Raw genomic sequence first — 14,354 nt, forward strand, 5'->3', positions numbered from 1 at the left:
AGTTATCCTTCACAAAGGGTTTGGGTCCATAACACCTCGTACAGCCACTAAAACTGATGTCAAAAGCAGAGCTGACAGTTGTTGGTTTGGAATTCTGAGCTTTGGTTTTTAAAATTTTCCAACCTGGATTTTTGGCAGGTCCTGCCAGAGATTTGCTCCTGTCCTTGGTGGTGCCTGCACCTCCCCAGCAGTGGCATCGCTCGCTGCTTGACGACAAGACAGGGAGAGCCTTGCACTGGAGGGAGACGGAGCTAAAGGAAGCAGGGCAGCTGGTTCCCAGTGATGTGGTATGACACCCTCCCTCAGCTCTCTCTCCCTTTACCAGAAAAGACATGGCATCATGACTAGAACAGCCCAGGGCCCCTGGGGGCATCACTGCCATGGACACTTAGACACTCCAGAACCAAAATAGGGAAAAGGCAAGTGGGACAAATCAGGAATACAGAACTCATTATTCCTCGGGAATGACTCTGTCCTCCTAGCCCAAATCCAAATCTCCTAAAGAAATACTTGAAAAGACAGAGTGAGGAAGCCCACAAAAACTCTACTGTTGAGAACCATAACATGGTCCCAATGATGGAAGGCCATCTTTTCCCTTCTGCTAGAGCAGAGAGCCTCAGAGCAGCAGTCATATTTGAACAACTGGATGCAGCTTTGGGAAAGAAAGAATCTAATAGTCCTCGGTTTCTGTTTTCTTACCTTCAGCAAGTTTTCAGGTGCCATGCTGGGCCCTAGAAACTTCTGATTAATGACCCAGAATGCCAGCCTCTTGCAAAGCCACCAGTGTCCAGCAAGAGTCATGGAAGACCTTACTTGTAAGGAAGACTGAGGTTACACAGAACCAGTTTGAACTATGTTTACTATAAATCAAATTTGCAGTGAGGCCGCACAGCTGCACCCCGTTCTGTCAGTTGTTAGAGGAAAAGGCCCTGCCCAGGAATTCATATTCTTAATGCATTGCTGCATTGTTTTCTGGTCTAAAGGAAAGTTTGAAGCAAAAACTGGTCAAAGTGTTGGAAGAAAACCTTATTTTGTCAGAAAAAATTCAGCAGTTGGAGGGAGCTGCTGCCACCTCGGTTGTGAGTGGGCACCCATCTCACACACACGGTAAGTTAGGAAAGCCTGGAGTGTAGTTGCCCAAAACAACTGTTGGCAAATGCCCTGTTTAAAGAGCTCCATCAGCCCAGGGCTGCCTTTGGTTTTCTTAGCCATATTTGTCTTTGGGACTTAACAGGAATTATGATTTTAACCTCAGAGAGTCATTTTATTTTTGTTGTGCTAGGAATCCAACCCGGGATGGATCCCCAGAAAATTGTAATGTAGGCATCTTTGAACTACCACATAAAGCTTTGTGTTCATGTAAAACATACATGGACTGTGTTTTTAGAATGACACTGCCTTTTGTCATTTCAGCAGGAGAGAATGGATAAGGAAATACAGCTCAATGACCCAGCAATGAGCACCACCAGCACTTTTGAATTCTTTCTCCCAGATAACCTCCATAAGATAGACATGCAACTCAAAGATTTCAATTATACCATAAGTTTTAAAGATAATTTACATGCAAAATATATTCATCTTAAGTTTGACGCTAATGAAAAGATAAAACACCTTTGTAACTCCAGAAAGTTACCATTATATACTTGTGTAGTCATTTTCCCCTCCATATCCCAGCAACCACACAACTATTTCTACATCCTCACTTAATGCTAAATGGCACTGGCAACTCCCCGGAGTTGCATGAGTAGTCTTCATTTATCTGTCAAATTCTATACTGTTGTTTCTAATATTTAATTACCATGGTGAGAATGTTGGTAATGCCCGGAATGAAAACAGTGCTCTGAGACCACCTTTCTTCCTGGTGATGGAGCTACAGCTCCTGAGACTTGTGCTGCTGTCAATGATGCTGCTTCCCAAAGCTGCTGGGCAAAGATTGCTGTACATTTCAGAAGAGGGGAAGTCAAAAGGCATAGACCTTTACATGTTGCTAAATCACTCCCCAGAAACGTGGTTTTGATTAAGCACATCTGTATTTGAGCTCCTTTTCCACTCCTCCTTTGCTACTCTTTTCTTCTTCTTTTTTTTTTTTTTGATTTATTTATTTGTTTATATGCATACACTGTAGCTGTCTTCGGACACACCAGAAGAGGGTATCAGATCCCATTACAGATGGTTGTGAGCCACCATGTGGGTGTTGGGAATTGAACTCAGGACCTCTGGAAGAGCAGTCAATGCTCTTAACCACTGAGCCATCTCTCCAACCCCCAATACTACTTTTGTCTGTTTACCTTGTTGTTTTGGTTTGTTCTGTTTTGTTCTGTTCTGTTTTGTTTTGTTTTGTTTTGTTTTGTTTCGAGACAGGGTTTCTCTGTGTATCCCTGACCGACCTGGAACTCGCTCTATGTACCAGGCTGGCTGAAAACTCAGAGATTCACCTGTCTCTGCCTCCCAAGTGCTAGGATTAAATGTGTATGCTGCTATGCCCAGCTGAAAATGTTACCTTTTCATTTTAGGTTTGCCATTGTGATAGTAAAACAATATTCACTCAAGTATTGGTTTCCACTATTTCAGTACTATCATAGGTTGGCCTATATTTTAAAATCTGCCCTCAACTTCAAACCTGTAGTACAGCTTTCATAAGTAAGCAGCACTCATACAGCTGTGAGAAACTTGAGGCAGAAGCATTGAGCCACCACTGTGAAACTCAGCACCACCTGGTGATAGTCACAAAACCAGATAAAAAGGAAACATCAATCCTCTCCTACCTATTTTGAGAGCTAATCCTTTCATTCAGCCATAAGGCCCGGTTCTGTACAGCAGCTCACTGGGGGTTACTGTTGTTATAGCATTCCTGGTTTCACCTTCCAGACCTTGCCATTCAAAATGTGATCCATGGTAGCATCACCTGGGAGCTTGTTAGACAAGAGCGTTGGTCTTCCTCACCATCTACTGAATCAGAATCGATTTTAACAAGATCCCAGGTGATGGGTAAGCACATTAGTGTTTTCAGAGCATTATTCTAGAAAACTGGCTCTTCTAGGACCGGGGTTGTGTGTTCTCACTACCTCATGGCTGCAGGCAGGTGGCACGGTCTTCGCTATCACTGAGATGTTGCAGTTTTATAATTTTATAGATTGACACAGTTGTAGATATTTTCATAAACTAGGTAAATAGAATGCAGGAGATTATTTGTTTACTAAGTATAGAGAGAGGGCAGGTGTGTCCCTGGGTCCTCATGGGGGTACTGTGGGCCTTGGTCATCGTCTGTAGTACAACTCAAAAGTTTATACACCAATGTGCAATTGTACCTGGCCAAACTGTAATTCAGATCTGTTGCCAAATGCCATATTCTTATCAAATAGCCTCTGTTTCCAAGGAAGGGGATGGTGGGTGTGTGGGGGTGTTTATGGGGGGACAGTCAAGATGTTCCTGAGTACTTGGGCTCTACTCAAAAATGAACTTGGAGTTCTGCTCACTTCTTGGCTTTTGTACCTTTTGTAGATGATCTTCTGCACAAAAACCAACAGCTGACCATACAGGTGGCTTGCCTGAACCAGGAGCTGACTCAGCTGAAAAGGCTGGAGGAGACAGTTGCTCTTCTCCATGAGAGTCAGAGGTAGGAGCAGGCCTGGCTGGCTGGCTTCCAAGCTGTGTTCACTCCTCTTTATCTCCTCTGCTTTTCTTGGAAGCTAGAATCCACACCTGTGTAAATTAGTGCAGTCTGTATGTAAATCTCCTGTACTTGGCCAGCTAGCCAGGGATCAAAGGACTGCTTTAGGACTGCTATGATACACCAGGGACAAACGTTGTTGGCGGTGGGTTGCAACTACTCAATAATTAGTTTCTTCGTGGCTGTAATAGGACTCTAGGGCCATCCAATTGTTTTGGTCATTACCAACCCCTCAGCCCATCTGGCTCCTCTGGAAAGTGTTTGCTATTGGGCCCAAAAGACTCACCAAGAGCACTCAGTAGGGAGTAATAGGGAAAAGAATCTAAAGTACTCCATAACATCAGCTTCGTCACAGGGAAAGCACCTTCAAGCTGCAGACTGGAGACACCTGGAAGTTGGGGAGGTGGCTTAAGGCAGCAGGCGATCCTGAGAAAGCGCTTTAAGAGTTGATTTGCCAGTCCACCTCTGCTAGAACTCTCACTCATTTTTACAGACATCAAAACCCAGAACTCACCATTGGTTTTCAGTAGAGTAGCATTAAAGCCAGAGGGTCAGGTCCAGGCCCTTTCTGGATGACTTAAGACAAAAAATAAACAAAAGCCCCACAACTGTTCAGCTGGACATAGTGGCACCTGCTTATAATCCTGGCACTTAGGAGTCAGCACTTCAAGGGCAGCCTCTAGTACATAGCGAGTTTAAGGCTAGCCTGTACCACCTGGGACTCTCTTAAAAAAAACAAGCAACAACAAAACTCTTTTATAAGTATTTCAAGCTTTACAGAGTAAAGATAATAGCATGAAGTCATGGTTCTCAAACCTAGTCTGCAAGGGAATTACAGGAAGGAGTTGTTGAAGTGCAGATTGCTGGGTCCCAGGCCAGAGTTCTGCTTGACACTGTGGGCTGGGAGCTTGAGAATCTGCATTTCTGATGTTTCCAGCCTGGGCTTCAGCTACTGGTCTGGAGCCCACACTGTGCACATATTAGAGAGCACCTCTTAAGGGACAAACACTCAAAACATCCATTCCAGTGAACCTGAGACAGCTCCGTCCCTCTAGGCACTCAGCCCATTTGCTTTATTTTACTTTGATGCTTAGGGAACTTTTTTTGGTTTATCTTGTTTGTACAATTTTATAAAACATACCGTCCTCCCAAAGTCATGTCCATAAATACGGTAAACCCAGAAGCACCTACTGTTCTGTCTCACTGGCCTTCTATCGTGCATGCTGGTGGAGCCGTTATCTGCTCATCTTTTATGCATAAAAAGCACAGGTGTTACTGATTTAATCCATTTTTTTAATTTTTAAAACGTTTATGCGCATGGGTACTTTACATGCACACATGTCTAATACCCATGGAATCCGGAAGAGGGTTCTGAGATCTCCTGAAACTACAGTTACAGATGGTTGTGAGCCACCATGTGAGAGCTGGGAATTGAACTAGAATCCTCTGAAAAGGGAGCCAGTGCTCTGTGAGTCCCCTTCCAGGCCTGCTTCAACTTGTTTGATTGTTTGATGAGGGAGGGAGGATTGAATGTGCTGGGACAAGTTTTATCTTGAAAAAATCAGTTCACAACGGTCTATGAGTTAGTTCTCAGTCCTTTTTATAGATGCCTAGTCCTCATTGTATGATTATACCTTTTTTTAAAAAATAATTAGTTCTCTATTAATATCAGTTTAGAGGAACAGTATTTGGCTTCCAAAAATAATATAGTATGAGCTGTGGTCCACGTACCCAGCAAGTGTGAGATTCATGTTCCAGTTCCCAGCACCCCCCCCAATAGTGCTAGAATTAATACCATTTATATACTTTTTTTTTTTTTTCGGAGCTGGGGACCAAACCCAGGGCCTTGCGCTTGCTAGGCAAGCGCTCTACCACTGAGCTAAATCCCCAGCCCCATACTTTTTTTTTTTTTTTTTTTTTGAGACAGGATCTCTCTACATAGCACTGGCTGTCCTGGAACTCACTAGGTAGACCAGGCTGGCCTCAAAGTCCCAGAGCTCCACCTGCCTCTGCTTCCTGAGGGCTGGGAGTAAAGGCATGTGCTACCACACCTGGCTGTATATGTCATATTCTGTGCTGATGTGTGAATGGATGGCTTTTAGTGTTGTGTGATAATTCCAAGCTGGAGAATGCAGTGGTGGCTTGTACCGTTGGTCTGGTACAGAGACGGGCTATTAAAGGAGGCAGTGATTAGGGAGGGGGGTTGACAGTGATCAGATGCCAGTGCTCCTGTGCTTCTCCCTCCCTCATCAAGAAAGGGCTTTGGAAAGAATGGAAGAACTAGTCCATAAAATATGAGCTACATCACTGCTTCAGTCACTCTGAAATGCAGTCCATGAACTGTAACAAAGGAACCATGGTCTGCTTTTAAAATAATCTACTCATAAATTGGACAGTTCTATTGAAAGGTGTTACTGCACTGTATGTTAGTAGCCATTTCAGACCTGAATGGCATGTGCTTTGCTTTTGTGATTTCATGACTGCCTTTCCCCCCCGGGCCTCAGGTCCCTGGTGGTAACTAATGAGTATCTGCTGCAGCAGCTGAATAAAGAGCAGAAAGGTTATTCCGGGAAATCGCTCCTGCCTCCTGAGAAGACTCATCCTTTGGGGAGATTGTCGCCCTTTGGGAAAAGCACTCTGTCTTCCTCCTCACCAACGGTACACAACACGGGTCAGTACCTAATACAGAGTGTCTCAGAAGCTGACCCTGAGCCTAGTCTGTGGAGCTAGCACCACAGCCTTCCCCACCACTCCCTCACCCATGGAGGTAACTCAGCCCTACTGTCCCTGTAGTGGATACTGGTGTTTATCCCCAAAGATTAAGAAAAACTTATTATGATTACATTATATTGTCCCTCTTTATTTTCCTATTTATTTCCTCCCATTTGGTCATTCTTTCCTTCTGCCCACACAAATTGTTGGCACTTGGTCCTAGGCACCATTTCACACAGAAACATTTGATTGAAAATATCAGAAAAGAAAAAATAGTGGACACTTTTCAGTGTCATTTCAGGCTGTGGCAGAAAGTTACAAAAGAACATCTGTCACTTTCTTTTGTGTTAGAATTTCCAAAGACTCTGAAACGTTTGGAGTCTCCTGCTGCCATAGTGCAAGTGTATACACTCCGTCCAGAGGAGCCCATGGCCTAGTAAGACTCAGGTGATGGTCCTCAGAGTAGGTCTAATGAGAGATTGGAATAAGCATGTGGGTTAATGTTGAGGTCCATATGGAAGCTCTAGCGAAGTCTTGGTGTGTAGTGGGTCTCACAGATTAGGATGCTAATGGAAAGATGCAGAGCCTCTTAGACTTGGATGCAGAGTCTAGTGATCCCTGAAGGATCATGGATCAGGGATACAGTGGAATGTGGTACCACAGGAGTATGTGACAGCACATCAGTCTTTGCCTGGAGAATGCAATGTCAGGAAAATGTTCCCAGAGGACAGTCAAATGAGACCTGAAAATAAGCAGGTTACTAGGCAAAGCACAGGACCAAGGGCAAGAACAAGAGGAGGGCTGCAGCTTTGCTGTGTCACAAAGGGAGTGGTTCCTCTCCCCGGCTGGGAGCTGGGAAGGCAGAGGAACTTGGCTGCACAGGCTTCTTGCAGAGTTCCACTAAGGGGCAGAAGGGTAGAGGCCTGCGTGCATTTAAAAGGTTTCCTCTGTAAGGAGAAGGGCTGACAGGAACAGGACAGGCTGAGCACAAAGAAGCTGGACAGCAGGAGCAGGCCCACCTGAGGTGCGGCTTGTGAGCATGCCTAGCTCAGTGCCATTTCACACATGAGGATTAGGTATCTTAAACCTCAGTGGGTCTATACCCACTGAAAGCTGCTTCTATACCATCTTTCTCCAGAGCTGGAGAAATGTTGCCAGAAAACAAACACTGTCACTCTGATGCCACTTCCTCTATAGAGCCGTGTCAGGAAGAGAGGCAAGGGGCTAAGACACTGATTCATGGCCCTAACTCACATGCCATGCAGGGAATGAGTCCTGTGCCACATTGTGGGTTTGAAGCCCCATGTTTCTGAATTATAAATCAATCCACAGACATCTGGGTTTGTCTGTTTGTTCAAGAGGAGCCATAAGTTTTTGGTTCCACAAAAGCCACTCCTCTGGCTTCTTGTCCCATTGAGAAATCTCCATAGAGCCTAAGCCGTGCCAGCAAGGGGGGACTCAGGGCACAGAGCGCCTGCTATGCTAGGCACTGGGCAAACACTGGCTTTCCTTGCACCATCCACCTCCTCCTACCTCTAGTATGACCTCTTATGGTGGCAGCCCAGCATCTGCACAGAGCTCCTATAAAGAGAAACAAAGTGCCTGGCACACTAAGCCACCTCCATGGCCATCTCCCTTTGTCACCGCAAATAGCTGATCCTGACTCAGGCCAGCCATTCTTGGGCTGCTAGGCACTCCCAGGGTGGAAGTCCTCTCAACCTCTGATTTCTCCTGATGTGTCATGTAGTCCTGGGGACAGGACGTAGCTATTATAATGTCAAAGGAGAGGCCAGAGTTGTCACCATGAATGGCTAGCAGGCCAACTTGAAGGGCAGAGAAAAACCTCTGGAGAGAAATGAGTAGAGAGGCTGGCACTCTAAGTCTGCCCTGCAGTGGAGAAGGAAGCAAATCTGGTGTACAACCAGTCCTCAGGCAGGCCTCTGCCCACTGTAGAGAGGGATTTAATGGGGTGTCCTTGTGACCCGAGCTACTGGAGAAGGTGCTCATGGTTTTGTTTTTTTTTTTGTTTGTTTGTTTGTTTGTTTGTTTGTTTTTCTTTTTTTTCCGGAGCTGGGGACTGAACCCAGGGCCTTCCGCTTGCTAGGCAAGCGCTCTACCACTGAGCTAAATCCCCAACCCCAGTGCTCATGGTTTTAACCACAGAAGTCTCCCTGGCCCTAAGTGGACCTTGAGCTGCTTCTAGCTCTATGTGCCTTTTCAGAGGGCACACAGATCTTTCTCCTACTTCATGGAGTTCAGGGTCAGGCAATACCCCCACCCTTTTCTCCAAGTCATCCCACCAGTCACAGGAATAACAGGCTGCTACTTCCCTCCTTGTTAGCTGTCTCCCCACCCCAACCCTCCACACCCCTGGATCTCTAGCTGACAGGGAGGCCCACGTACAGATACAGGTAAACCCATTTGCTGTGACCATCTTTCCGTAAGTAGAAGCTACAAGGATTTAGATTTCCATAATGCTCACTAACATGAGGCTTGTGACTCAAACGGATTTCCCAGGCTAGATGGAGATACCACTGCTTTACTGCTGGGGAGGGGACGCTGGAACTCTTCCCAGGTAGCTTGAGAAGAGACATCCCAGTGAAGAGCCAGGTGCTAGCCTGGGCCCTCTCCTCCCCACCTGACCTTTCTTCATCCCTGTCTAGCTCACACCATTTGTCTACATGTCTCCTCCCAGGGTGACTGGGCTTAAGCCTAGTGTGAGCAGAAGATCCTAGGACAGGCTGTGGGAATGGGGTACGCAGAAAAGAAGTTACTAAAGCCTCTGAAACCTAGAAGCTGCCCTGTCATGGAGAGGCCCTTGTTACTCCAACAAGGTGAAGAGCCTGCTTGGGAACAGCTCTAGCCTAGCACCAGGGACTCCAAGGACTGATGGTCTGTCTGGAAGGGAACAGACAGGCCCCACCGTCCCCATCAGAATGATGAACAGATGGGAGGAGTCAGCAAGGAGTCCCTCACTGTGGGACACCAGGCTCTCCACTGGCCACTAGGGCCTGTCTGTTGGAGAAACAGTGTTGGACTTGCTGTGCTAGAACAGGGCTGGCATGAAGATGAGCTTTATGGTTTAGGACTCATCTGTTGAAATTTTTTTCTTCCCTAGGCCTCTGTTTCCTCGGCCATAGAGTTAGGGAATCAATTGTTTATTCTCTAGTTCTATCTAGCCCTGAATATTCTGAAATTCTGGGCTAGAGCCCAAAATGCCTTATCCAAGTAGCCCCCAGTTGGCAGCCATGGTGCTGAGGCCTGTCCCTGAGCCTCTACCAAGGCTTGGTCCAGGCCAATTCTGTTGCTTCATCCTTCCTCCTGTGCAAATATTGAGAGCAGATTGAGGCCTTATTGATTAGACAACAGGCTGTGATGTCATCGCCCCAGGGTCAGGGTCCAATAAAAAGTTCTGCATCTCCCTAAGGCTGTCTTGGGCAGCCTGGCTCTGCTCTGCACTAATGGGAAGGACTCACTAGTGGAAGGAGATATCATCTATCCTGGGCATGGCTGCCAGTGGGAATAAAGAGCCCAGCAGGGTGTGGGAAGGAGGGGGTAATAGGGCACTGCGGTGTGAATGACCCCATCACCGCAGACTCAATCCATCCTGGTACAAAAGGTATCTTTATTGAGGTCTGGGTAAGAATTAGGCACTTGGCCAGAGCAGCAGCTTAAATATGAGGCAAGCAGGCAAGAGTCAGCCATGCCTGGGACCAGGCTGGGGTGCTGAGGATATAGGCACTGACTCCCAGACAGACGTCAGGGAGACAGGAAGAAGGGACACAGCAGTCTGGGTCAGAGGCCTGATGGGATGGCCCTAGGACTGGGCAGGAAGCTCTCAGTGGCAGATCCAGAAGGGAGGGAGCTGGGTTTTCTTGTTCCACGTGACCCTGGACCCCAGGCCTGGGTCTCCAGTGGGACAACCTCCCTGGGGGCTTTGGCAGGTGTCACTTCTTCACCTTGGCGTCATAGGTGCCTGCGTTCTTGTAGGCACTCACATAGCCACTGTCGTCCAGGATGTCCTGCCGTCCAGCGATGCCCTTTCCTTTGCCGCTCTCATCAAAGCGTTCTTTGTGGGAGCCTGTGTACTTACTGGTGTCCGTCAGCCGGTCCACAGCACCACCCGTTTTAGCTTTCTGTTTGGATAGAGTTCCCACAGAATCGGAAAGGGAACCTGGCCCATCCCACCCACCCCCACTCCCACCGAGAGCCCCCCCCATTCATCTCAGTAGGAGGGCTGGCAGGCAGGGCACTTACAGTGACACCAATGTTGGCTGGTTCCTTGCCCGCTATCAGCTGGCAGATGGCATCAAAGGCCTCTTCCTTGGTCTTCCCCTTGAACCTCTTTGTTGCCAGCTCTTCCAGGGCCTTCTTGAACTCCTCATAGTTGATTACTCTAGCAGATTTTGCCCTGCCAGGCACCATGTGCACCATAAGGATTCCCCCTTTTTGACATCCTCCCCGATTCCAGCCCCCCAACTCCCCACTTTCTGGAAATATGAGAAACAGGGTTGCCTGGTGCTCACTTGACTTTGGAGAAGACGATGTCAACGTCGGTACCTGTCACAGCCTTTCCGTCAGCCACCTTACAGTCCTTGCACAGCTTGGCCCAGTTCTTGCCGTTCATCTCTTGCCCACTGGCCTTAGGGTCACCATGGATGGCAAACTTGCGGAAACTCTCCTCCAGCCCAGCTATGTCAGTGCTTGCTGCCATGCCACCCTGCGGGGATCCACCTCAGTCACCTCCCAGCCAAGTTATTCCCGCTTCCTCTAGACCCAGAATGTCCCCACTGCCTTCTCAAAACTTGTGAAGTCTGAGTTGGCAGCACCTCAGTCTCTCAGTGAGGGCTGGGTTGCCTAGGGAGAGGGGGATTAGCACCTTGTGTCTGTCTATGCCCAGAGCCAAGGAAGAGCTACAGGCAGAAAGGTGCTGTCACTCGGTGCCAGCCCTGGATCTCAATGGGGCTCAGAAGATGAAGTCATGATGTCCACACAGCTCTGGGAACAGAGTGGCACTGTCCAGAGAGACTGTGAGGAGAGCAGCTAGGGCCATGGCTTTGTCTGTGTCTGGCGCAAAGCCTCGTTGGGTGGAAGTGGGGGTAGTGGCAGAAAAGCCTCCCTAAAACTCCATGTCAGTCTGGGTCAACGCCATACAAGGCTGGTGTATGGGCAGGTGTGTAGCAAGGGCAGTGTCTGTGTAAAGGTCATGGAGACCTAGGGAGCCTAAGCCTGACAATGGAGCAAGAGCAAGGGCAATGGTGCTTGCCCTAGGCAGGGGCGCAGCTGGCCTGGCCCTGGCCTTGTTACTATTTGCTGTTAAACAAAAACATGAGGGGAGCAGGAACTTGGGTCTGGCCTGGCCACAGTTTGTGAAGCCTGGAGACAGTTGCTAAGGGAGGGTGGTGCTGCTTGGAGAGTGTTGCTAAGGGTAGGATGGTGTCAGGGCGGCTTCAGGGAGAAGCTCCCAGTGCTGCTGGGCTGGGCTGGGCTGAGCTAGGATCAGGGGCTCATGGGTGGGGCATACCAGCACTCCCTGAGCCTAGGGCACAACCGTGGCTTCCTGGCCCCTTGCCACTAATTGAAGCTGTAGCTTCCAGTCTACTGGAAGCAACCTAGGCAGAGGCTTGTACAATAGCCCTTAACCTCCTCCATGCTGCCGTGGGACCATGATCTTGGTACCTTAATCCTTCACTAAATCACAGTCCCCTCATCTACACTTCAGCCCTCCACTAAAGTCTTCTTATCACTGAGCATGGCTATGCCAGTCCACCTTCCCACAGCTCAGCTGCGCCCAGCCCTGGCTCTCCACACCCTCGGTGGCCTCGTGCCCACTGACCATACCCGCACCCCTACACTGAGGCCTCCTCCACCCCCATACCCAAAGACTTGAATTTGACCCTTTCTATCCCCACACAGACATTAAGACCCCTGCATTGAAACCCCACCCCAGCATGCTCACAGCCCTGCAGTGACATGCATATCCTACTACATACAGACCCCTGACCACACCCTCATCAGATCTCCACTGCAGATCCCTGACCACACCCTCAGCCCCACCCTCTCCAAATCAAACCCTGCACACGCACACTTGCATCTCCAGTTTGCATCCTTTTAACTCACATCCTGAAGACCCCAGCCATACTCACTAACAGGACTGCATCATTACAAGGGTCCCTGGCCATATCCTTAGAGCATTCCCGTTCATCCATATACCTAGTTTCTGACATGCCCTGCCTTGAAAATCCCCAATCTAATGCAATGACACTCCCATTCTTCCATGCAAAGCATTGAGCACCCACCAGCACACACACACTGAGTTTCCTGACCACACCCTTAGCACTCCCTCTTTACTCATATACTAGAGCTATTGACACAGCCCTGCCCCAAAGCCCCTCAGAGTCTAACCAACACTGGCATTGCCTTGAGTGCTCCGGCATCAGGTTAAGACATACCACCATCACCACACCCACAGCAGCTTCCTGACCACACCCTTATTCTCAGCCACCATCTTTACCTTGCCTCTTAGAAAAAAAGTGTCCAATGACCACAACCTGGCCCCCTGAACAGCTTCTCTTCTCCCATTACTAGTTGGTCCACACTGAAAGGACCTTCCTGGTCCTACTCATCCTACTCATCCGTAAATTGCAATTTCTAAGACTGAGAAACCCAAGGATCTTACATTGCAGGCACCTCTGGGGGACTGTAATCTAGGTGGGTACCCTTTGCCTCTCCCAAGGTGCAAATCCACTCGGGAACCCAAAGCTTGATCAAGGGTAAATTTGCCCAGGGGAGTTTGGGTGCTACTTGATGCTTTTCTCAAGGAAATGAGAGGATCCTGAGCCTATTGCTCACTCCTGTCTATGGGAAAATCGATTTGGGGTTGTTGAAATGGAGCAGAATCATGGGCAGCTGCTCTGGGGTCCTCAGACCCTGGACACAGTAGTCACACCTCTGAACTGAATCCGCTTGTCAGCTCTTGCTGGGACAGCTGCAGTCATCAATCAGCCTAGCAAGGAGGTGGGGGAAGGGGTGTGTGTGGAACCCTTGGGGCCAGGGCCGGGTGCTCAGCTGGTATCTTCAGCTCAATACCATCCGAGGTTGGTTCAGGCTGCTCCCACCCACCCCTCTTTGTGGAGGGTATGAACTAGGGTAGTCGATGTTCAATTCTCCTACCGGCGTCTACCTCTCGGCTGCTCCTGAGCGTGCCTTCGGACAGGACCCAGGAACTGATGCTGGAGACCAGGAGGCTCCACAGCTCCGCTCCCTGCCGGCTCCCGGGCGGGACTGCAGCCCGAGTGGCTCCGTAGTATTATCCCCTGTTTCTCGGTCACCATAGAGACAGTGAGTCCCACCCCCTAGCTGTCTCAGCGGGAGAGTGACCAAGGTCACGCTAGCTCCTCCCACCAGACCCCGCCCTATGTGCACTGTGGGCACTGGGCCCGCAGAGTTGCAGCGACAGCCTTATCCTGCCTCTCCCCTTCAGCCGCAGTCCTTAAGCAGCCAGAGCTGCCCTCTGCAGTCCTGGATGTCCTAGGATAGGAACTTCCATGGCCAATGAGAAAACAGCCCCCCAAAGTTCCAGTGGGGTCCCCAACCTTCAAGGGATTTCTGAAACTGTCTAAGAGCTGAATTGAAGAATGGGATCCCACGATTCATTGACAAGGATCTACAATTAGCTCAAACACCACAGCTGCCTCTAAACCTGTGGCATTCACCTACTCCTAGGTTTCATTCAGTAGGCCAGGTTCTGAAGCATTAGGGGACGACAGAGACAATCAGTAGATCACTTGTGCCTCCCCACTCCACCCCCCAATGTTGGGTACTTTGATGGAAGCAATTCCTGAACCTCCTTCCATTCTTGTGTCTACACCTCACAGCTTCTATTCTGATGTGCCTCCCTAACCTGCTTCCTCTTCAGTCTCCAACTGCAAATACTACTAAACTCAATAATCTTGCTGGGTGTGGTGGCAGA

General features: G+C 48.7%; 2 protein-coding genes across 10 annotated transcripts in view; one reads left to right on the forward strand and one right to left on the reverse strand.

Annotated features, from left to right (window-relative positions):
* Window positions 1–6,517, forward strand: part of Lrrc36 (leucine rich repeat containing 36) — a 50,395-nt gene extending 43,878 nt beyond the window's left edge. For 4 of the 8 annotated variants that reach the window (XM_063278123.1, NM_001004088.3, XM_039097830.1 and 1 more), the window contains 4 exons: window positions 139–287; window positions 984–1,107; window positions 3,502–3,616; window positions 6,175–6,517. In XM_063278123.1, coding sequence (XP_063134193.1) covers window positions 139–287; window positions 984–1,107; window positions 3,502–3,616; window positions 6,175–6,400 — 614 coding nt within the window. In that variant the 3' untranslated portion in view covers window positions 6,401–6,517. Of the gene's footprint in view, window positions 1–138; window positions 288–983; window positions 1,108–1,413; window positions 2,550–2,868; window positions 2,989–3,501; window positions 3,617–6,174 lie in introns of those variants that run through there. The other 4 variants (XM_063278122.1, XM_063278124.1, XM_039097832.2 and 1 more) reach the window with 2 other exon arrangements.
* A 3,470-nt stretch (window positions 6,518–9,987) lies between these two features.
* Window positions 9,988–13,834, reverse strand: Tppp3 (tubulin polymerization-promoting protein family member 3). 2 transcript variants are annotated; one of them, XM_006255464.5, is made up of 4 exons: window positions 13,566–13,834; window positions 10,909–11,102; window positions 10,640–10,793; window positions 9,988–10,518 (listed from the first exon to the last, which is right to left on the reverse strand). In XM_006255464.5, the coding sequence occupies exons 2-4, from the start codon at window positions 11,094–11,096 to the stop codon at window positions 10,330–10,332; spliced, it is 531 nt and encodes a 176-aa protein (XP_006255526.1). In that variant the 5' UTR covers window positions 11,097–11,102; window positions 13,566–13,834; the 3' UTR covers window positions 9,988–10,329. The 2 variants fall into 2 exon arrangements, with proteins under 2 accessions (XP_006255526.1, NP_001009639.1); NM_001009639.1 differs by having other exon boundaries at window positions 13,556–13,654.
* Between the last annotated feature and the right edge of the window lie 520 nt (window positions 13,835–14,354).

The sequence above is a fragment of the Rattus norvegicus genome, chromosome 19 (genome assembly GCF_036323735.1).
Source record: "Rattus norvegicus strain BN/NHsdMcwi chromosome 19, GRCr8, whole genome shotgun sequence".
NCBI classification, from domain to species: Eukaryota; Metazoa; Chordata; class Mammalia; order Rodentia; family Muridae; genus Rattus; species Rattus norvegicus.

Coding starts and splice junctions, on each gene's coding strand:
- Tppp3 (XM_006255464.5), bottom strand. CDS start 11,096: ATGGCAGCAAGCACTGACATAGCTGGGCTGGAGGAGAGTTTCCGCAAG. Junction 10,794..10,908: donor ATCGTCTTCTCCAAAGTCAA/GTGAGCACCAGG, acceptor GGTGCCTGGCAG/GGCAAAATCTGCTAGAGTAA. Junction 10,519..10,639: donor CAGCCAACATTGGTGTCACT/GTAAGTGCCCTG, acceptor CTATCCAAACAG/AAAGCTAAAACGGGTGGTGC.